This window comes from Scyliorhinus canicula, chromosome 6, assembly GCF_902713615.1.
Source record: "Scyliorhinus canicula chromosome 6, sScyCan1.1, whole genome shotgun sequence".
In the NCBI taxonomy this organism is placed as follows: Eukaryota; Metazoa; Chordata; class Chondrichthyes; order Carcharhiniformes; family Scyliorhinidae; genus Scyliorhinus; species Scyliorhinus canicula.
In genome coordinates, this window is record NC_052151.1 from 17,210,312 (window position 1) to 17,232,927 (window position 22,616).

Sequence of the window (22,616 nt, forward strand, 5' to 3'; positions counted from 1 at the left end):
TTCAGGGAGCAGATGGAAAGTGGAGTTAAAGCTCAAAATCAGCCATGATTGTACTGAATGATGGAGCAGGCTCGATGGGGGTTATCGTTTACACTTGCTCCTATTTGTTGTGCTATGTTCAGCGCCATTCACGACTTCTCTGAGATACTGAAGCAGTCCATATCGACATGCAGCAAGACCTGGACAACATTTATGGGTAGGCTGATAAGTGGCAACAAACATTTGTGCTACACTAGTGTCAGGCGATGACCATCTCCAACAAAATAGAATCTAACCATCGCCCCTGGTCATTCAATGGCATTACCATCACTGAATCTCCCGCTATTAACATCCCGGGGATTACCATTGATCAGAAACTGAACTGGACGAACCTTATGGGTTACAAGGGCAGTTTAACGGCTGGGAATTCTGCAGTGAGTAATTCATCACCTAACTCCCTGAACCCTGTTCATCAACAGCAAGGCACAAGACGGGAGTGTGATTGAATACTCCCTACTTGGTTGGATGAGTGCAACTCCAACAACACTCAAGAAGTTTGTTACCATCAAAGTCAAAGCCGCCTGCACCCCGTCTACCACCTTAAACATTCACTCCCTCCAACACTGGCACAGTGGCAGCAGTGTGTATCATATACATAATGCACGACAGGAACTCCTTTGGTGGAACCTTTGATGCCATGTACTTAGAAGGGCAAAGGTAGCAAATGCATGAGAACATCACTGCCTGCAAGTTCCTCTCCAAGTTACATACCATTTTACTGAGAACCATCATTGTTCCTACACTGCACTGGGTCAATAACTAAGAATTACCTCCAAATAGCATTGTAGATGGGCTACAGAGATTCAAGAAAGCAGCTCACTCCCACCTTTGACAATTTGACAAGGAAGTATTTAATGAACGACACATGTCTTTATCAATCAAGGCACGAGGGCGGCACATTGGCGCAGTGGTTAGCACTGCTGCCTCACGGCGCTGAGGACTCAGATTCGATCCAGGCCCTAGGTCACTGTCTGTGTGGAGTTTGCACATTCTCTCCGTGTCTGTGTGCATTTCACCCCCACAACCCAAAGATGTGCAGGGTAGGTGGATTGGACACACTAAATTGCCCCTTATCTTTGGAAAAAAAATAATTGCGTACTTTAAATTTATTATTTTTTAAAAATCAATCAAGGCATAGATTACAAAAGCAGGGAGGTCATGTTGAAGCTGTATAAAACTTTGGTGAGGCCACAGCTGAAAACTGGGTGTAGTTCTGGTCGCCACATTACAGGAAGGATGTGATTACACTGGAGGGGGTGCAGAGGAGATTCACCAGGATGTTGTCTGGGATGGAACATTTAAGTTATGAAAAGAGGTTGGATAGGTTTGGGCTGTTTCCATTGGTGCACAGAAGACTGAGGGGCGACCTGATCGAGATGGACAAGATTATGAGGGACATGGACGGGGTAGATAGGGAGCAGCTCTTCCCCTTAGTTGAAGGGTCAGTCATGAGGGAAAACAAGTTGAAGGTGAGGGGTGGAAAGTTTAGGAGGGATGTGAGGACAAACTCAGAGGGTGGTGACAGTCTGGAATGCACTGCCTGGGAGAATGGGCGTATTGCCTCGCATCCTTTAACACATAGCTGGATCAGCACTTGGCACATCACAACATTCAAGGCTATGGGCCAAGTGCTGACAAATGGGATTAGCTCGGTAGGTCAGTTATGTTTCATGTCTCAGTGCAGACTCGATGGGCCAAAGGGCCTCTCCTGTGATTCGAATTCTCGAGATAATTAAAATGGGCAACAAATGTCAGCCTTACCAGTGAGGTTCACATGGGAGAATAAAAAATTCACAGTAACCTGTGAATGGTGTAGATAGATACAGCTCAAGGTAAAATGGAAAGGAATTTGGGAATGGGAAGAATTGACATTCAAACAGGCAGCAAATTAAACAGATGGTTAAATTACCAGATCAGTTCAACACAAGTTAAGATAGCATGCAAATGCTCTGACCAGCTCATATCCAGAATGAGAAAGAGAAAAAGCTATGGAGAACAAGAAGAGTACAAAAAATTATCCCTGCTGTCAAACAATTATGTTTTGTGGGGGAAACAAAATACTATAGCGTGCCTTTACATCACTTTAGGTGATTAAGAAAGAGCCTAATGCAGGCAAATAAAGATATTAAACAGTATGTGTAATGTAAAACCACAGCACTAATAATCATGTAAACCAGAATACTAATGAACTAGGGAGTTTGGACTGAAACGATGAACTGACAATTTAGGAAAGATGTGAGGAAGAAAAACTTCACACAAAATCTACACATGAAACTAGAGTGAAGCAAAAATCCTAGTTTTATTCAAAAGACAGTTTCACTGCGGGATACCAGGTCGGGTTAAGGTTACCGATTGTATTGGATCATAAGAATTTACAGTGCAGAAGGAGGCCATTCGGCCCATCGAGTCTGCACCGGCTCTTGGAAAGAGCACCCTACCCGAGGTCAACACCTCCACCCTATCCCCATAACCCAGTAACCCCCACCCAACACTAAGGGCAATTTTGGACACTAAGGGCAATTTATCATGGCCAATCCACCCTAACCTGCACATCTTTGGACTGTGGGAGGAAACCGGAGCACCCGGAGGAAACCCACGCAGACACGGGGAGAACGATGGACAAGCCAAGGAGAGTCAACTGTTTTGTTCAAACAAGTTTTTGAGAGGTTCACAATTAATTTTAAAATCCTTAGACTACTGTTAGATCTCAGGAAGACAGACCCACCCGCCAGCCCCCAATATCCCCCAAATACTCTACTTAGTGTTATATCCTGCTCTTTGAGGTTAAATTGCACTGGAACCTGACAGCAGTTTTGAATTAGAGACTGTATATCGTAGTTATAGCAAGGAGAGAAGATACAACCCACTAATTAGCATAGGAAATTACATTCTGTATTTCCTGTAAATCAGTTACAGAGCAGCGATTGTCCAAACTACAGATCATGGGTAAAACATCCCTCCTGCATCCTCGCAACCTAGACCACAAGACCCAGGCAACCAATTTCAATTGGCACTTACTTCTTTATCAGAAGTTTGTAACATTTGAATTTTGAAGGCCGAGATTTGGAAAGAGTTGCTCATGCACTGATATCGCATTGGTGTATTAACCCAAAATCAAAGACTAAGATCCATTATCAGCAATTTAAAATGTGCGCAGATTAACGGGAGCACAGACTTGATGCATCATACAACTCTTCACAACACACACCGGCATGGGCCGCAAAGGTCGGCCAGCATGGGCTGCGAAGGTCGGCCGGTTGGTAAAAATGGGTCCCAGGCAAAAAAGTTTCAGAAATGCTGTCTTAGCCCATCCCATCACAAGATAACCAAAGGGTATTGGTCATCTGATGCAAAGGTTTTTGTAAAGTCTGTAATAATGATGTGGTTTTACCCTGATCTTTAATTTGCATGTTTTAAATGCTGTTTTACAGGTCTATCCAACATAACATCCTGCAAGCAGTGGCGTAGTAGTAATATGTCACTAAACTAGTATTCCAGAGGCTCAGGCTCTGGTTATTACAGAGGTTCAGCATTCAATTAATAATAAATCCAGAATTAAAAGCTACTCTAATGGTGACCACGAAGCCATTGTTGATTGTGGTGAAATTCCATTTGGTTCACTAATGTACTTTAAGGAAGGAAATCTGCCTGGTCTAGCCCACAGGCGACTCCAGACCAATGTGGTTGACTCTTGGATGCCTTTTGAAATTGCCTAGCGAGCCAACTGCTATGAAATTTAAAAGGAATGAAACCAGACTTACCACCTGCATGGACCTAGGCACCAGAAACGATGAGGCACCCTCAACTCTGTTAACCCTGCAAAATCCTCCTTACTAGCATCTTGGCTTGTGCCAAAATTGGGAGAGCTGTCCCACAGACTAGTCAAGCAGCATCTTGACATCGTCACACTCATAGAATTACACCTTACACACAATGCCCTAGACAATACAATTATCACCCGTGGCTATGTGCTGTTCCACCAACCGTTAGCAGAGGTGATGACAGTGGTATACAGTTGGGAGGGAGTTGCCGTGGGACCCTCAACATCCCACCTCAGCTGATGTACCAGTGCTCCTCCATGCTGAAAAACAATTTGGAGGAAAAACCGAGGATGGCTAGAGCACAGAATTTACTCTGAGTGGGGTCTTTAAAGTCCATGAGCAAGAGTGGCTCGATAACATCACTACTGACTGAGCTAGCACAGTGCTAAAGGACACAACTACAACGGGTGGCAAGGGAGCCAACCAGAGAGGAAAACTTACTTGACCTCATCTTCACCGGTCCAACTGTCACAATGCATCTGTCTGAGGTAAAATGGCCAACGGCCTGAATCTCAGGCCCGATACAGAATTGGACATTTTAAATTAAGAAATAAAACCACAGACAGGCCTTATGGGAGAAGCCAAACACCCAAATACTTGTCAGAGATAGACAGCCACGGCAAGTCTGAGCCTGTACTGTAAACAGGAAATTGGAAGAAAATCGGCCCTATTCAAACGGATAGCTTGGTGTGAAATGCCCAGATGAAGATAGACTTTCCTGCCATTATCTTATATGGGTTAGGGTTGTGTGCAGACAATGCATCCAAGGATGGACCCCGGGGGTTGTTCCTGGTGTCCTGCAGAATTGCAATTGGCAATTCCATTGGATGTTGCAACCCCACCCAAAGACCTGCTGAGGCCAGAGAAACCTCTGGAAGTGCACGAGAGGGGGATAAGAACAAGACATCCAGGGACCCTCCCCAGCAAAGACTCGACAGAGGCAACAGAGAAGATTCAACACGGACCAGAAAATGGACGGAAGAGTGGTGGGAGACCAACTTTTTCAGACGAGGTCTCTGAGACGACGGAGGCTCAGAGGATTAGACCCACAGCTCGATCAAGTTCATCAGCAAGGGTAGTATTAGAATCTTGGGCATATTATGGAACATACAGTGCAGAAGGAGGCCATTCGGTCCATCGAGTCTGCACCGACCCACTTAAACCCTCACTTCCACACTATCTCCATAACCCAATAACCCCTCCTAACCTTTTTGGACACCAAGTGCAATTTAGCATGGCCAATCCACCAAACCTGCACGTTGCTGGACTGTGGGAGGAAACTGGAGCAACTGGAGGAAACCCACGCAGACATGGGGAGAACGTGCAGACTCAGCACAGACAGTGACCGGGGGTGGGGGGGGGGGTGGGTGGGAATCGAACCTGGGACCCCGGCGCTGTGAAGCCACAGTGCTAGCCACTTGTGCTACCATGCTGCCCTATTGGGATAATTTGGAGAGAATACCTGTTTTATTGTCTTTGGGAATAAATGTGGGTTTAATCATGAACCTGCATTTGTCCTTTGTTCATCTAGTCACAAATAAGGGCACCTGGGTCAAACATTTTAATAATAAACTGATTGAAGTGTCTGATAATTTAAAGATACGTGTCTATGACAGCACTGGTAGAAGTGACCACTGCACAGTCCTTATGAGACAAAGTCCCATCCATTGTGTCCTGTGGCAATCCCACTGTGCTAAATCGGATAGATTCCAAACAGATCTTGCAACTCAAAATTGGGCATCTCTGAGGCGCAGCAGCAGAAACCCTTGACTACCATTTCCATCAGGCCAGAGGATCAAACCTGGTTCAATAAAAAGTGCAGGAAGGCTTGCTGGGAGCAGAGGCAGACATACCTAAAAATGTGTCAATCTGGCACGGCAACAGCAGAAACAGCATGCAATAGACAAAGCCTGGGGCTGATATGTGGCAAGTAACATTTGTGCCACACAAGTGTCTGGCAATTACTTTCTGTAATGAAATGAAAATTGCTTATTGTCACAAGTAGGCTTCAATGAAGTTACTGTGAAAAACCCCTAGTCGCCACATTCTCCTCCAAGCCACACAACAGTCTGACCTGGAATGATATCTGCCATTCCTTCACTGCTGCGGAGTCAACATCCTAGAACTCCCTTCCTAACTGTGGGTATTCCTACACTGATGAACTGTGGTGGTTCAAGACTCCATCACATCACCATCTCAATGGTAATTAGGGTAGGTAGTAAATGCTGGCCTAGACAGCAATGCCCACATCCTATGAAAAATATGGTTGAGGAAACTCTTCAGCAAACAGACCTCCTTTGAAAAAGGCAGATTAGAAAGGCCACAGATGGCGGCACAGTGGTTAGCACTGCTGCCTCCAAGCGGCAGGAACCCGAGTTAGATTCCAGCCTTGGGTGACTGACTGTGTGGAGTTTGCATGTTCTCCCAATGTCTACATGGGTTTCCTCCGGGTGCTCCGGTTTCCTCCCAAAGTCCACAAATATGCAGTTTAGATGGGGTTACTGGGACTGGGTGGGGGAGTGGGTCTAGATAGGGTGTGCTTTCGAAGAGTTGATGCAGAATCGATGGGCCGAATGGCCTCTTCCTGCACTGTAGGGATTATTTGGCGAACTAATTTTTATGAGATTATCTGCAATGATTGAATAAATGTGACTCATACTTTATGGTCCTGAGCTATTTGGCTTTGAAACAGGCAAGGTACAGGTTCAATCTCCGGTCTCATAAAATTAACTGCCGTTCTGCCTAGATTGCTAAAATTAGCATCATCTTTAAGCTGAAGGGTCAGAGTGCGTCAGGGCCTCTTTTCCTGTCACTATTCAGTGAGCCCTAACTGGACAGAGCCAAAATTTGAGAATGTTGAACAAGTTGTCATGGCCTTAATCTTTATTATTGTCACAAGTAGGCTTACATTGACACAAATAAGGTTACTGTGAAAGACCCCTAGTCGCCACACTCCAGCGCCTGTTCGGGTACACAGAGGGAGAATTCAGAATGTCCAAATTACCGAACAAGCACGTCTTTCGGGACTTGCGGGAGGAATCCGGAGCACCCGGAGGAAACCCACGCAGACACGGGGAGAACATGCAGACTCCGCACAGTGACCCAGGCCGGGAATCGAACCTTAGACCCTGGGGCTGTGAAGCCGCTGTGCTAACCACTGTGCTGCTGTGCCTACTGACATTGGTGTTGTGTGTTGGATGGTCAAGTGGATGGGAATCTGGAGACTTGTTATTCCACCCACTATTGAGAGTCAAGGAGATAAAGGAGAACGTAAATTATGTGGGAGAAAGGAGGAAAATGCTTAACATTGTATGCCAGCCCCATGGATCAGTCGTTAGCACCTTTGCTCTAGTCCGAATGTCGTTTGAATCCTGCTCCAAAGCTTTAGCACTTGCAGCAAAGACAGAGACTCGTGATGTTTCTGTGCTGCACAAGAACATCACAAAGACCATCATTGCATTTTGGATAAGGTAACCACATCATGTCATCTTGGATACAACAAAGGATCTTGAGCTTCTCTGCCATGGACTTCACACAGGCATTTCTGCCACTCGGATTTGAACGCACAGTCTAGGCCGGCATGCCAGTTAAGTGCTGCACTGCTGGAGGTGCTTTTGGATGAGATGTCATTCCAAAGCCCCATGTGCCCTCACATTTGGAAATAAAAAAGCAAATGAATTATCCCTAGTGCCCAGCCATGAACACACTTTAAAAAGTACATACTCAGTTGGCTGTAAAGTGCTGTGGGACATCCACTGGACATTAAAAGTGCTCTATGAAGGCAAGTCTTTCTTTTTAACAGTTTGCAACTAGCTAATGATTTTCCACGATTTAAAATTTCACCAGTCAGGCAGCACGGTGATGGAGTAGTTAGCACTGCTGCCTCACGGCGCCGAGGACCCAGGTTCGATCCCAGCCCCGAGTCACTGTCTGTGTGAAGTTTGCACATTCTCCCAATGTCTGTGTGGGTCCCCCACAACCCAAAAATAATTGTGTATTCTAAATTTATTTTAAAATATTCCCCAGTATCTTGATGGTTTAAGTGGCAAAGTCTCTACTTCAAAGTTATAAATACCAGGAAGACATTTCTGTTTGATCTAGAGTCTGGACCAAATAAGGTGATCAACTAGGTGGCGGTGCCTGAATTACTATTGGCAGTTCTCCCGAATAGGGAAAATAAAAACATGTTTGGATTGGTTCCTGCTCCTGATAATTATAAATGGGATTGGATTGTCTTCTACTTTAATAAGGCTTTTGCATGAAGAATGAGTGGCGGTTTCATGGTGCAGTGGGTAGCATCCCTGCCTCTAAGCCAGAAACTCTGTGCTCCAGTCCCACTCCAGGACCTGATGGCTGAGGAAGGCATTCTTAATCTGGCCAACAGGTTGTGTATTAACCTGAAAAATCCTTCAAATCGCCAATGTAAGAGTGGGAGACACCCCTGGTCAGCCATGATGTGGAGTGACACCCCTCAAGCTATAAGCCTCTGGCAACAGGCAAATTACCTATTCCAGGAGAAAACCTCACTATGGGAACACATGAAACACAACCATTTGCATTACTAGGTGTGGGCAGAGAAACATCAACAACAATGAGAAATGAGTGAAGGCAGCCTATATCTATACAACTATAATCCTAGTCTGCAAACTGACACTTCCGGAGGTAGAACTGGGGAAGGAAAAAAGGCTTTATAAAAATTCACTCCTAAAATACTTAAAATTCCAGGAAACTCGAGAATACAATTAAAAAAGTAAATTTAAAATACATTGTGCTCCATTCCAACTCCCCCAAAAGAGCTTCCGACACAATAATGAAAACAGTTTAGCTAGATATGCACGGAAGTCACCAGACTAATCTTTGTTCTCTGGATGATCAGCATTAAATAGTTCATCTAAGACCTTGGTAGGGTCTATAAAAAGGATCTGCACTTTGTTCTATCATCAGATTGGTATTGTGTCCTTGAGATGTAGAATAACCCAGTACCACACTTCTAATAGACTTTGAAAAGCAGTCTAAACTTAAGTACTTTAGAGTTATAATAGATGCAAAAAGAACAGTTGACGCTAGTCTGAGCAGGTCATCATATGTTCCAATATGGTAATCTTGTATTGCCATTTTTTGGCACATGAAAAAGCTAATTGAGGCTCCTTTCAGAAAATTGTCAATGCCTCATATCCCTTCATTCTTCCCTTTATAGAAGGGCATAAGTTGTCTCACAACAACCTGCCCTCTGCATCAGTGGCCTCAATCGTACCTTCCTTAGCTGAAGGCTCCATTTTACTTCTTTGGGACAAAAAATGGACCATAACCATCTTTAACCAGGTTGTAGCCCATGGAATGTAAAAAAAGGCCAAGATATTTGCTAAATGTGCTCAGTGGAACAGTCTACTTGAACTACTTCCAAGGTCTCCATCTTCTGGCCCAGCCAGTGCTCAATTTTGGATACATTAAGTGCTGAGTGCAAAGGACACAAAGATATGGGACGAGATGCTCCATTGGCTGATGGCAAAATCGTGAAATGCGATTGGGGGAAGAATAGATTCTGACACTAAAATCACGGCTGGTGCCGATTTGACGCCAAATCGCAATTCTCTGTCACCTCGACAGTGGTGTCAATGCGGTCGGAACACACGTACAGTAAACACCGTTTGCATGCTATTAGTGGGCCAGGGCCTCCGCGATGCTCTGCCTCCGATGGACTGAGTTCCCAACGGCGTGGTTCACTTGTGCTTTTAAAAACCATGAAACCAGTGTCATGGCTACTGAGGAGAGAGAGGGGGTATGGAAAGTGTCCAACGTCACAATAGTTTGATGACAGCTATGCCGCTGGCCGGGGGGAGTAGCGGGGGCTGACTAGGAGGTGAGCTGTGGGGCCGGGGTGGATGGGCACAGAACACCATTACCGCAGCCGACAAGGCAGCCATGCAGCTGCATACACCGCTAACAGCCCATTGTGAACTTAGGGCTACGGGTCGTAAAGGTATCCCGCAGGCCACCCCCATAGGTGCCATCTGGCCCCAGCCAACCCATCAGCTGTATAGGTGCGCTCCCGCACAACCAGTACCACCTTGTTGACTGGGATGAGTATGTGGGGATTGTTATGTGTATATGCAGCTGCAGCTTGTCAGTATTCAGAGTGTCACTCATGGACCCAGCGAAACCCACACCGTTTTTCATTGGAATAGATTGTGTTCCACGTGGCACCGGTGCTAGCCCCTCCAAAGTTGCCGAATCAATCTAGGTATGGCGCCAGTTTTACTGTCGTGAAAGTCCACGAATCCTGTATTGGCATCAGCACTGTCTTCCCAGAAATGCAGAATCCCGCCCATGAGCTCTGACAGTAACCTGGCTATAATTGCTGAAGACTTGTGAACCAGAGCTAGCCACTCATTGAGCCAAACGGTTTCCACAGTCACAAAAATGTGGAAGATTACCCTTGTTTGTCCTATTCAAGAATGTTCTATCCCAGTCTAATTACTGCATTATTATTCTGCTTGTTCCACCAGACCCACCTTCAACCCCCTATCCCCCAACTATCAACCACAGTAATAGGATTCATCAATTGTGTCATCAAACAGCATTACCCAAAATAAGCTGCTTAATGGTACTGAGTTACGTTCTGCTAGGACCACTTAGTTCCAAACTCATCACGATCAGGATACAAATACACAAAATGAACTCCAAGAGAGATGAGAGTAGATGCCTTGAACATCAAGTTTCGCATTTGACCTATTATGACTTGATACGGAACCCAGCAATACTAAGGTCTGTGGGGTGAAAGAGAAACGCTCTTGACAGCAGTTGGGAGTCATAAATTACAACGGAAAATGGTTGCAATTGTCAAAGGACATATCACAGCCTTGCTTCATTATTGCAGTGATCCTCACGGATCTGACTTGGATCCAACTAGATCAATTTTACTGTCGTGAAAGTCCACGACAGTGGCTAGAAGAGCAGGGCATACTGAGACTGGGTACTTTGACGTCTGTCAGTATCCTCATCAGGCAGCAACTATTTCTTGGGGCCCCTTTCAGCAATGCTTACAATGGAAATGGCTACTACTGGTCTAGTTTAGCACAGGGTTAAAGAGCTGGCTTTGAAAGCAGACCAAGGCAGTCCAGCAGCACGGTTCAATTCCTGTACCAGCCTCCCCGAACAGGCGCTGGAATGTGGCGACTAGGGGCTTTTCACACTAACTTCATTTGAAGCCTAATTGTGACAATAAGCGATTTTCATTTCATTTTTTCATTTTAGTTCAATACCATCTACTGACTTGTCCACAAATACGGAGTTCAGGTGTACACTGGAAAAAGGAGAGAAATGATCACAAAATGGGTTTGTGGGGGCGGTAGGTAAAGGTAAGAATGAGCTTCAAGTTATCCCTCAAAAATAGAGCAGCTCACCGTCATTCAGTCTAGACATTTGACTAAATGGGAAGATATCGGAAAGCCTGAGGAAATCTACCCTAGAAAAAGCCTTTTCGATTCCTGGAGTAGGAAGAAGATTGGGGAAATATAAGACTATAATTACCACTGAGTTAGCAGTTTTGGTAAAAAAATATAATTACTAATCTCCTCAAAAAGGCAACACTTAAGGAGCTTGCAGGCCAGGAGATTTATGTACTCAGCTTTGTTTATCTCCTTATTCCTCTGACAGCTTCTTCGCCTTAGTGCAGCATATCATGTTAAAATCTTCTTTATTTCCCTAACTCAAGTTTCTCACCAAGATATAATTCCTTTCCTCTTTCAACTCCCACACCAAGTGATTTTGCATCCTCAATGATCTCAATCTAATCTGGCTTTTTTCCTCAGAGTTCACTGCTCTTTGTTAACCATTCATTACATATAAACTCTCCCACCCATATTCATTACCATCCCATCTTCCATAGTCTTTCAATGAGAAGGCCATAGCTGATCATTGAATCCCTTGCCACTCATAACCTCCACCAGCCTTCGAAAGGGAACACTGCCAAGTCACTTATGACAATGCTTTCAAACCCCCAATGGTCTCGCCATCAGCCAACGCTTACAATAGTTTTGTAACAATTGACAGCTCCCAGTCTTGCTTCGTCGTGAGGACATGAGGTTGGAGGGTGCAGAGTATGAAGGGGTTTAAGGAGAGGTTTGCTGATAGGCTGGGGATGGGTGTGTGGCTGGGGAGCCATGCCCAACAACTACGAGGATCTCATGGACTTCTTTTGTCATTAAGATTGATCTGTTCAAGTGCCTCAGCCGCAAACTCCTTTCTCCTTGCCCACCTACCCAAGCTTTCCCCAAGGTTCCCCAGTGTGCTAGTCAGGATTTTTTATCTTTCTCCCCGTTGCAAAGCTCATCTTGACTTACTTCCAGCAACTTAACTCTATTCTTACCAAAATAGTGATGTGACAATTTAAATTCCTGGCTCCCCATGTTAATTGATATTGCAAACAGTTCCCTCTTGTGAAGCACCATGGGCGGAATTCTCCGCTCCCGTGCGGCATTGGAGAGGCCGTCGTGAACTCGGCCGAGTTTCACGATGGCCTCGGAGGCCGCTCCTCACACCCTATTCATCCCACCCCAGGGGGCTAGGAGCGGCACTCCGTAAATCTCGGCTGCCGGGCCTTGACGCTTGCGTCAAGGCGGCGCGCTGAGAATGACGCGACGGTGGCGCCTAAGTGACGTCAGCCGCGCATGCGCAGGTTGGCCGGCTCCAACCCGCGCATGCACGGCTGACATCACGACGGCTCCAACCCACGCATGCGCGGTTGCCGTCTTCCCCTCCGCTGCCCTACAAGGCGTGGCGGCTTGATCTTGCGGGGCAGCGGAGGGGAAAGAGTGCGTCTCTTGGAGACACCGGCCCGACGATCGGTGGGCACCGATCGCGGGCCAGTCCCCTCCCGAGCACGGCCGTGGTGCTCACTCCCCTCTCCGCCCCCCACAAGCCACAAACGAAGATTTGGCGCCATGTTCACGACGGCAGCAACCAGGTGTGGTTTCCGCCGTCGTGAACCGGTTGGGAACGTCAGGCTGCTCGGCCCATCTGGGCCGGAGATTCGCCGGTTGGCGTGAAAAACGGCGCGCGCCGATTCATCCGAGCGGGGTGGGGGGTGGGGGGAGAATCGCGGGGGGTGCCAGGGCGGCTTGTCGTGACTCGCTCGGCCCTCCCGCGATTCTGCCACCCGGCATGGGGAGCGGAGAATTCCGCCCATTTCTCTCGAATTTGCTCTCATAACTGCATCTCCCTCCAATGTTTGCACTAAGTATTTAGTTACATGTCCAAATGTCCCCTTTCTTTGGCTCAGTTTCAATATTTGTCGCATTAAGCTCAGATAAACCATCTTGGGATGTTCTAGGTTGAAACATACATAGAGACGGGCGTAGAAAATAGAAGAGGAGGTGGTCATTCGGCCCTTCGAACCTGCTCCGCCATTCATCATCATGGCTGATCAAATTCAATAGCCTGATCTCACTCTTCCCCCATATCCATTGATCCACAAGAGCTATATCTAATCCCTTCTTGAAATTACACAACATTTTGGCTTCAACTATTTTTTGTGGTAGTGAATTCCACAGATTCACCACTCTCTAGGTGAAGAAATTTCTCCTCACCTCAGTTCTACATCTCAGTTTACAACCCCTTATTCTCAAACTATGAACCCCAGTTCTGGACTCCCCCCACCACAAGGAACATTCTTTCTGAATCTACCCGGCCTAATGCTGTTAGAATTTTATAAGATTTTATGAGAGGTGCAATATAAATTAAACAACAATCAGTTTTGTGGCACCAAGTGACATACCATATTTCCTGTTGATCTATTTCTAGAAAAAGCAAAATTACTTACATTATCTCGCTGATCATAGTCAACGGAGCTCGACACTGAAGTGAGACGTTCATATCGGTCATGGTTTTCTGAATGCAGAGCTGAAGCCACACTGAAGAACAAGAGTAAATACGTCTTACATAGGCCATTACAGCATAAACATCCACAGTTCCTAAATAACCTGACCCTAAAGTGGCATTAAATGTACTGTGCGGCAGGCCTCCATGTTGCTAACTCTTCTACTTCGACATTAAAAAGGACCAATTTGAACTGCATTGAACAGAATATTGCCACTCAACTCATACCGTCTTATTACATTTAATTGGCTTGTTGAGGGAATAGAAATATGTTCTCCTGTGTTTTAACAATACCCACCATTTTTTATATACAAACGTTATTTGCATAATAATTCACATCTAACTGGATCCTCGACTTCCTTGTTAACGGAGGCTAGGGTCCCGGGTTCGATTCCCAGTTTGGGTCACTGTCTGCGCGGAATCTGCACGTTCTCCCAGTGTCTGCGTGGGTTTTCCGGGTGCTCCGGTTTCCTCCCACAAGTCCCGAAAAACTTGCTGCTAGGTAATTTGGACATTTTGAATTCTCCCTCAGTTTACCCGAATAGGTGCTGGTATGTGGCTCCTAGGGGCTTTTCACAGTAACTTTATGGCAGTGTTAATGTAAGCCAACTTGTGACAAGAAAGATTATTTGATTGTTATTTATAAAATATAAAAAGATTAATAATAATATATTTAAAAAAAAAATACATGTGCTTGTTTAATATTTTCTTTGTCCCTTCCAAAATTTCTGCTGCGTTTTCAAATTCCCAACTGGTTTATTTTTGACCTGAATGAGCCTTGAACTGCTGAACTTACTTGAAGGTTAGTGTATCAACAATACAACTGTGGTTTAACCATTAGGATGCGGCAGTTAAATAATGCGGTAGATAGAACCATCCGCTGAAATATTTTTTGAAAATACACTGGGAACCTCAAACTATCCTAATCCCTGCCACTAATCAAATACAAGCAATTTCTAAAGCCACCTTTTTAATAAAAAAGTTATCAATTTCAAAATAAGTTTTTTTTGTTTTCAAATATCAACAAAACTAGGATTGGTGAGAATTTATAGAATAGCACATTTGACATGTGTCCTGATCAACATTCCTCCTGTCAAATGTAAAATATGTCTAACCAGTCGTTTACTCTGTTGTTTGTTAGACAGTGCACTGTGTTTGCCGATAGAGATTGCACTTCAAAAGCAATTATATGCAAAGTGTTTTGTGGAATTTGACAAAAGCAAAAATGCAAATCTCTCAGTTATTTTATTGTTTGGAGGGTTTCAAGGCCTGTTCTTCTGCGGTATTCCTCTTCTATTTTGGTACTCTTGCAAAGTATGAAGTGGGATTTAATTGTCTCGTGACTTTAACATGAAACTGAACTACAATGAAAACATCAGTTTTGTCTCCTCTTCATTGGCCTGTTATCAAGCACATGGGGCCTGCCAACATACAAGACAATGCCACTTTAACAGGGAATCATGTATCCAATCACCACCACCTCTAGTAGTTCATCTGCTGTCAGTACGTGCAACTTGCGAGGGAAGAAAAAGAGCAGAGGTTAGATAGTGGTTACGATTCTCAGAGCTAAAGACCTTTGAAAATCATCATCAGTATGTAGAGAAAATAGATATTCAGTTGGAGTCCCGAACAAAATAATCTGAAATCCTGCATTCCAAATTCTGGTAATATTGAGGAATATGCTTTCACCTGACCTATAGAGTCCAAATACTACAAACAATTTTCAGCCTTGTATAGAGTGAGGGAGTGCTGCATTCAATGATCAAAGTGAATGGCGAGACAGGCTCAAAGAGCTGAATGGCCTACTCCTATGTTCATTGGCAGAGATACCATCTTTTGGATATTAGATCGAGATACCTGTATTCTCCAATAGTGAAGTAAAAGATTTCAGAATATTATTTGAAGAGCAGAGCTCACCAAAACGTCCTGACCAAAATGTCCACTGCAGCCAATATTAGTAACTGTTTAATCTGGTTATTTAGCCCATTTTCTGTTTATTGGATCTTGCTGTGTGCAAACTGGCTGCTTAATTTCCCCATGTCACAACAGTGACATGATTTCTGAAAACCTCGATTGGCTGTGAAGTGCTTGGGGATATTCCAAATCCATGAAAGACATGCCACAAATGAGAGTTATTTTGGTTTTGTAGTACCAAACGTGAGCATTGCTAAATAAATTTTTTTTTTGACTAAGCCTTTCATCTTGCACTTACCAGGAATTTTTCAAGAATACAATGCAAGGGAAATCAGCAAAGATATACTATATATGGAAAGTTACAGATTGGTTGACAAGTGGACTCTGATTGGTAGAGACATTGCCATGGAGATTGCACCGGTTGATGGTGACCGTCAGTTAATTGCAAGCATGGTTTTAAATTTAAATTAGGCAGCTTGACTGATTGGTCAAAGCATTTCCCCGAAGAATAAAGCAGCAAATGATTGCCACTCATTTTGTTTAACTGAAATAGGCGCAGTGTGTGTATATGTTCTTTCTGTCTGCAAAGAACAATGTCCTGTGTATTCATATATATATAGCTTCCAAACATGCAAATACCACTCTGCAAGCATGACTGTCCATCTTAAATTGGTTGTCAGCATAATTCTTGGCACACTGAGGATTAATGAACAAATATTGTACAATTGTGGAATCACATTTAGTGCTGGACACTATCTTGAGTTTTGCAAGCATGGGATGGTTGGATACGGTCTGTACAATGTCATTTGCAAAGAAAGGGAGGGGCATGCTGTTTATCCAGCAGTTTTTGGGATGTATGGCCTACATACCTAGCATCAGACTGGCAGTGAAACTGAAATACTACTCATTTGTGTGATTGACAGATTGTCATTTTGGCTTGATGGCAGCACCCTGTTAGTAGTGAATACCCCTTGTGTTGCTACGGCAGCGTGAAACAGTTAGCTCCACCCATTGCTTTCCTCAAAAGGAATCAAAGGCAACTATACATAAAAGATAGTGAGGTCGGTGGAAGTTTTGTGATAATAACATTGCAGCAGCGCCTGGTTTCCATTGCTAATAGAAAAAAACCATGCGGGTCTGCTTGTATTTTAAACGCAGCTGCTGGAAAGGAGTTCAGCATTTTCTGTTAATTGCATTCCCACAAAAGACATCTTAAGAATAAACTCAGTTTGGCAGAACTGAATCTCAGCAGAGCCAGTGTTTTATCTTCTAGAGACAAATGGATGACGTTTGTGCAGAGTCCTCCCTCTGATGAACATAGGCCGCACTGACAGGCGTAGTGCAGCCAGTTTCCTATCGTGAAAAGTATTTTCCACAATGCTGCACGTGGGATCTGGCTAAAAAAAGACATGCATTTATCCAGCTTTCACAACTTCAGAACATCCGAAAACATTTTAGAGCCAAAGTACTGCTGCAAAACATTATTGCTGTAATGTGGGAAACACAACATCCAATTTACACACCAGTCTCCACAACCAGCAACATGAGAACCAGATAGTCTGCAGGCAAGCTGTTGTAGTAATGTCAGCTGTGGGATAAATATGGACCTGATCATCAGGAAAGATTCCCCTACTCTTCTTTGTAAAAAGCTATGGGATCTTTGTACATCCATTTGGGAGGGCCTTGGTTTAGCGTCTCCTTCAAAAGAACAGACGTTTAACATTGCACTAGGGCGTCAGCCTAGATAGTGTGCTGAAATTTCTGGAGAGGCACTTGAACCCAACATCACCTCAAAAGAGATGAGAAAGCAATTGGGCTGGATAGTGGTACTCAAAACTTCTGCTACTAGCCAACCCCTTCCAACCTACAGCAAGTTTTGAAATACAAAAATGAGTGTAACTGAGAACTGATGGTTATACTATGCTGCCTTCATAGAAATTATAGAATCCCTACAATGCAGGAGGCCATTCAGCCCCTCTAGTCTGCACCGACCTTCCGAAAAAGCACTCCACTTCCCCGCCCTATCCCCGTAACCTACACATCTTTGGACACAGAGGCAATTTATCATGGTCAATCTAGCCAATCTGCACATCTTTGGATTGTGGAAGGAAACCGGAGCACCCGGATGAAACCCATGCAGACCCGAGAAGAAAGTGCAAACTTCACATAGCCATCCAAGTTCAGAATCAAAAACAGGTCCCTGGCGCTGAGGCACCAAAGTGCCACTGTATTTGGTAACTGAAATAGCGTGCTTACTAAAACATCACCAAATGATTCAAATTTAATTGCTCAATATTTACAGGGAATACCATGGATTGCTTTCTAAAAATAAATTTAGAGTACCCAATTCATTTTTTCCCCCAATTAAGGGGCAATTTAGCATGCCCAATTCACCTACCCTGCACATCTTTGGATTGAGGGGGCAAGTCCCATGCAGACACGGGGAAAATATGCTAACTCCACATGGACCCAGGCCAGGATCGAACCCGGGTGCTCAGTGCTGTGCGGCAACAGTGCTAACCACTGCGCCCCTGTCACTATGGATTGCTGTGGATATTTGGTTGGATGTAGCATTTAACCTCTATGATCAGTTATGAATAAGCTTTTGTGTTCAGTTGCATACACGATACATCCTAGGAGGCACCATATTTCCTGTTAAATTGTAGGAAAGTCCAACTGAACATCACTGATTAAGAACAATTAACATTTTGTTTCAATACCAAGAGGAGGCCATGCAATAATTGCACCTTGTGAGAAGCTCTACAGTATACGCCACGCAAGAAAGGCAGAATTATTAAAGTAATTTAACAAATTACCTCAAGTTATGAGAAATGTCCAAACTGGTGAAGTCTGCATGGTCAAATTAGAACCCAGAAAACATTGGTTTGACAGCAGTATAGGCTATAATTGTATTTCTTTCATTCTTACTACTCCTGACCAACCTCTCGCTCATGTATTTCTAATCTCTAATACCTCTCCCTCTCACACAGCTTATCTTTCCTGCAAGACCCACTGCTTGAATTCATCATCTCATCCCACTCAACGCTCCCACCGCCAATTCTCAATGCTTGCTAATTTTGAGTATTACCTTTGAAAAACTTCCGATCATTTTACCCAAAGTCTATCTGTCCATCCACTCCTACTAGTGCCTGCTGCTCTCTCCACATCTGTAAAAGCACCCAGGTAAACAGACTAATATACACTTTAGGTCAAACAGGAATCAAGAGTTTTAGTATTTTGTTACGATTATTACTGTGTGGTCTGTCTGTGACAGTCTTCCATCTCATGTGATAATGATTGCGTTGCGGTTGCCAACTCTGTTAAACTGTGTGAAGCATTGCCTGGTGTGGTTCAGAAACAACTCTATGGCATGGCAGCCGTTGCCAAATAACATGACTTGCTTGTCTGCTTTTCTCTGGGTCTTCTCAGCCGGTTGAGCTTTTCATTTCTGTTCCTCTTTTCCAAAGCCTTTCCAAATACTCATCCTCCAAAGTTCATGGCCATCAGAAACTGTCCTTCAGTTGCCAGTGTCAATATTCACCATCTTCCTATCTTGCCTGCAGGCGTACTTGTAATGGAGGTATGGAGGCCCAGGAGGTGGTGACCTAGTGGTCACTTTACTATGCAGAAGGTCTTTGGGGGTACAGCTAGCTGCTTTCTATCCGATGAATGGGGCAGAGCTAGCACAGTCGTTGTTGGCTGAGTAATTAGAGTACGCTGTTGGAATTAGCATGCCCTCGGATCTCTGAGCTGGTGACTTTGTCCTGCCAAGAGATGCTGAGGATACATCTGAGGCAGTGAAGGTGGAAATTGTTCAGTCTTTTCTCCTGTCTAACATGTGCTGTTCAACTCTCACCACTGTAGAGAACTGTACTTGAGACACCAGCTCGTTAAGACTTGCAGTTTGACATTTTGAAACTTTGTTCCAAACTCTCTCACTTAGCCATAACCTTTGCAATGAGTGTTAATTTCAGCATCAAGGGGCAGCCTCACAATTGCCAAGATCAATGCTAATAAATGGTAGTATGGGAACATTATGGGCTATGATATTCATTTTCCTGATGCTTATCGTCAAACCAAACTCTTCATAAGCCTGATAACCATTCCATTTGCCACTGCAGGTCGGCCTCAGTTTGTAATTTTCATGCGGCATTACCCAGGCACAGCAACTTTCTGACGAGGACTTGGTGCATCTTTGTCTCATAGCATGGCTTAACAGCTTTCCATCAGTTCTGGTGTGAAAGTAGACATCTTCTCTCGGTGTACCTGAACAGGCACCGGAGTGTGGTGACGAGAGGATTTTCACAGTGCTTCATTGCAGTGTTAATGTAAGCCTACTTGTGACAATAATAAAGAATATTATTCTATAGGTGACCCAAAGATCTATGATAGCAGCAATGAGAAGAATATGCCAAAGAATGCCAATGCCATAACACAACCCTCCTTGATCTCACTGTGGAGTTCAAAGGGTTTTGAAGTCGTCTTTTCATAGCTTTTTTAAAAAAAAACAGTACCCAATTCATTTTTTCCAATTAAGGGGCAATTTAGCGTGGCCAATCCACCTAGCCTGCACATCTTTTGAATTGCGAGGGTGAAACCCAAGCAAACCCGGGGAGAATGTGCAAAATCCACATGGACAGTGACCTAGAGCCAGGATCGAACTTGGGACCTCGGCGCCGTGAGACCGCAGTGCTAACCACTGAGCCACCGTGCTGCCCCTTCCCACCATAGCTGACCGTACCAATCAGGTTGTCATGGAAAGAGGTCACAGAGGCAGACAGCCAATTTTCTCCAGCAGTATAAATAGACTACCTCTGCGTACATGAATACCTTGCTGAGATTGATGAAGCCAAGATTAAAAACATTTTTTTTGTTATAAATTTAGATTACCCAATTATTTTTTCCAATGAAGGGGCTTTTTAGCATGGCCAATCCACCTACTCTGCACATTTTTGGGTTGTGGGGGCGAAACCCACGCAGACACGGGGAGAATGTGCAAATTCCACACGGACAGTGACCCAGAGCCGGGATCGAACCTGGGACCTCAGCGCCGTGAGGCGGTTGTGCTAACCACTAGGCCACCGTGCTGCCCTGATGAAGCCAAGATAGCAGTTTCCTTTATTCACAACGTTTCTCTTGCAGCCGCCAGACTGAGAAGATCATGTCATTTGTAAATCTTCCCGTTATGAAACCACACTGGAATCGAGGATAGATGCATCCAGTCAAGAACTGCAGGCTAACAAAAGCAACAGGGGTAAATACCTTTCCTATGATGCTCAGCAGAGATGCTTTGACAGTTGGTGCAATCGCTACAGTTGCCATTGTTCATGTTCTCTCCCCATGCTTCTTTTGCTAACATTTGTTTCACGAATCATGTTGACGTCTTCCTCGCCAATTACCTCAACCCTGACTGACTAACAGTTGCTCCGAATTACACAGCTCCAAGCAAAATAAATTAAACGCAAAATACTTACTGTGATTTGAAATGCCTCCCTGACCTTAACCCATCCTATGTCCTCCAGCATATCTACATTTCCCGGACACTTTGCTTAACTGGCAGTGGTCTTTGTGCAGTTCCTCAATTAACTCCATCTCAGCTCAAAATCTATCTTTTGAACCAAACCTTTAGTCATTTCCCACAATCGTCCTTTAGCTAACTTGGTGCCTTTCATCACCAAGACTACCTGCAAAGTATTTTGAGATGCTCTTATGTCTGAACAGATATTGGCACCTATGACACCCAGGTCAGGAAGCGAGAATAGCATGAAAATCTTCAATGATTCGGACACATTGCATTTTAGCACAAGTTAAATTTAAGCTTTGGATAGATATTTAATTTAAATTAACTACAGCTTCTCACATGGGCAGTATACAGTGAGCACTAACAGAGACTTGCTATTTCTTGGAGATACATAATTCATATATCGTACATGCCAAAGAGAAGTTCAACACCAGTAGCACCCTTGTTGTATTTTAAGAAACATTAGTATCGCCTCAGCCCAGAGATCATGTGAATTAAAAAGATGTTAACATTGTCACAGATCATGGGAGAGATAATCAAAATGGGAAAAAACGGCAACATACTATTCCCGCTCTTCTGCTCGAAGTTTTCCACGTCTTTTTCTAGAAATGTAAAAGAAAATTCTTAAAAATACACAAGAAAAAAAAATATACCATAAGAAACAAAATTCTTGGGTAAGAATTTAGCACAAGTACAGGGCTAAATTGCTGGCTTTGAAAGCAGACCAAGGCAAGCCAGCAGCACGGTTCAATTCCCCTACCAGCCTCCCCGAACAGGCGCTGGAATGTGGCGACTAGGGGCTTTTCACAGTAACTTCATTTGAAGCCAACTTGTGACAATAAGCGATTAAAAAAAATATGATGGCTTCTCTTGCTGTGCTGTTCCAACACTCCTCAAAGCTGCTGCTTACAATGACACCATTAGTATCCGATGAACAGGTACACCAGCATTGTGGTAAATCTGAGAATTTTGTATTTGACAAGGTTGGGCCATTTGTTCTACAAGTTCTTCAAATTCCATTTGAACATTTGGGTCTTCTCTTAAAAGTAAGATTGTTTTCATACACACATCAGCGCAACATCGAGGGCTGAAGGGCCTGTACTGTGCTGTAATGTTCTATGTTCTATCCTTACTCCAGCACCGACTGAAGATAATTCCATCAGCCCTTTTCACAGTTGAACCAATTAAGAGAACATTATCAGGAAAAAAAACAGAGGTAAGTAATTTCATCGTATCATAGGGCAGTGCAGCACAGGAGACAACTTGATCCATCGAATCTATGCCGGCTCTTTCGAAGAGAAATCCAGTTATTTCCATAACCAAATTGAAATAAAGAAGTTATTGCGATGGAGATAATGAGTCTATTAAGAATTGAAGTATTTAGAAACTGACTACTTACCTGCCAAAAGACACCCTACAGGATGTGTTCTGAACAACGCAGCCAG

General features: G+C 44.1%; 1 protein-coding gene across 3 annotated transcripts in view; it reads right to left on the minus strand.

The window, feature by feature from the left end:
* The window catches only part of LOC119967011 (CSC1-like protein 2), a 235,052-nt gene that overhangs the window by 85,560 nt on the left and 126,876 nt on the right, over nt 1–22,616 (minus strand). For 2 of the 3 annotated variants that reach the window (XM_038799002.1, XM_038799004.1), the window contains exons 4-5: nt 21,735–21,773; nt 13,681–13,771 (exon numbers count right to left, since the gene is read on the minus strand). In XM_038799002.1, the coding sequence (XP_038654930.1) occupies nt 13,681–13,771; nt 21,735–21,773 (130 nt within the window). The remainder of the gene's footprint in view (nt 1–13,680; nt 13,772–21,734; nt 21,774–22,616) is intronic. The other variant, XM_038799003.1, reaches the window with a different exon arrangement.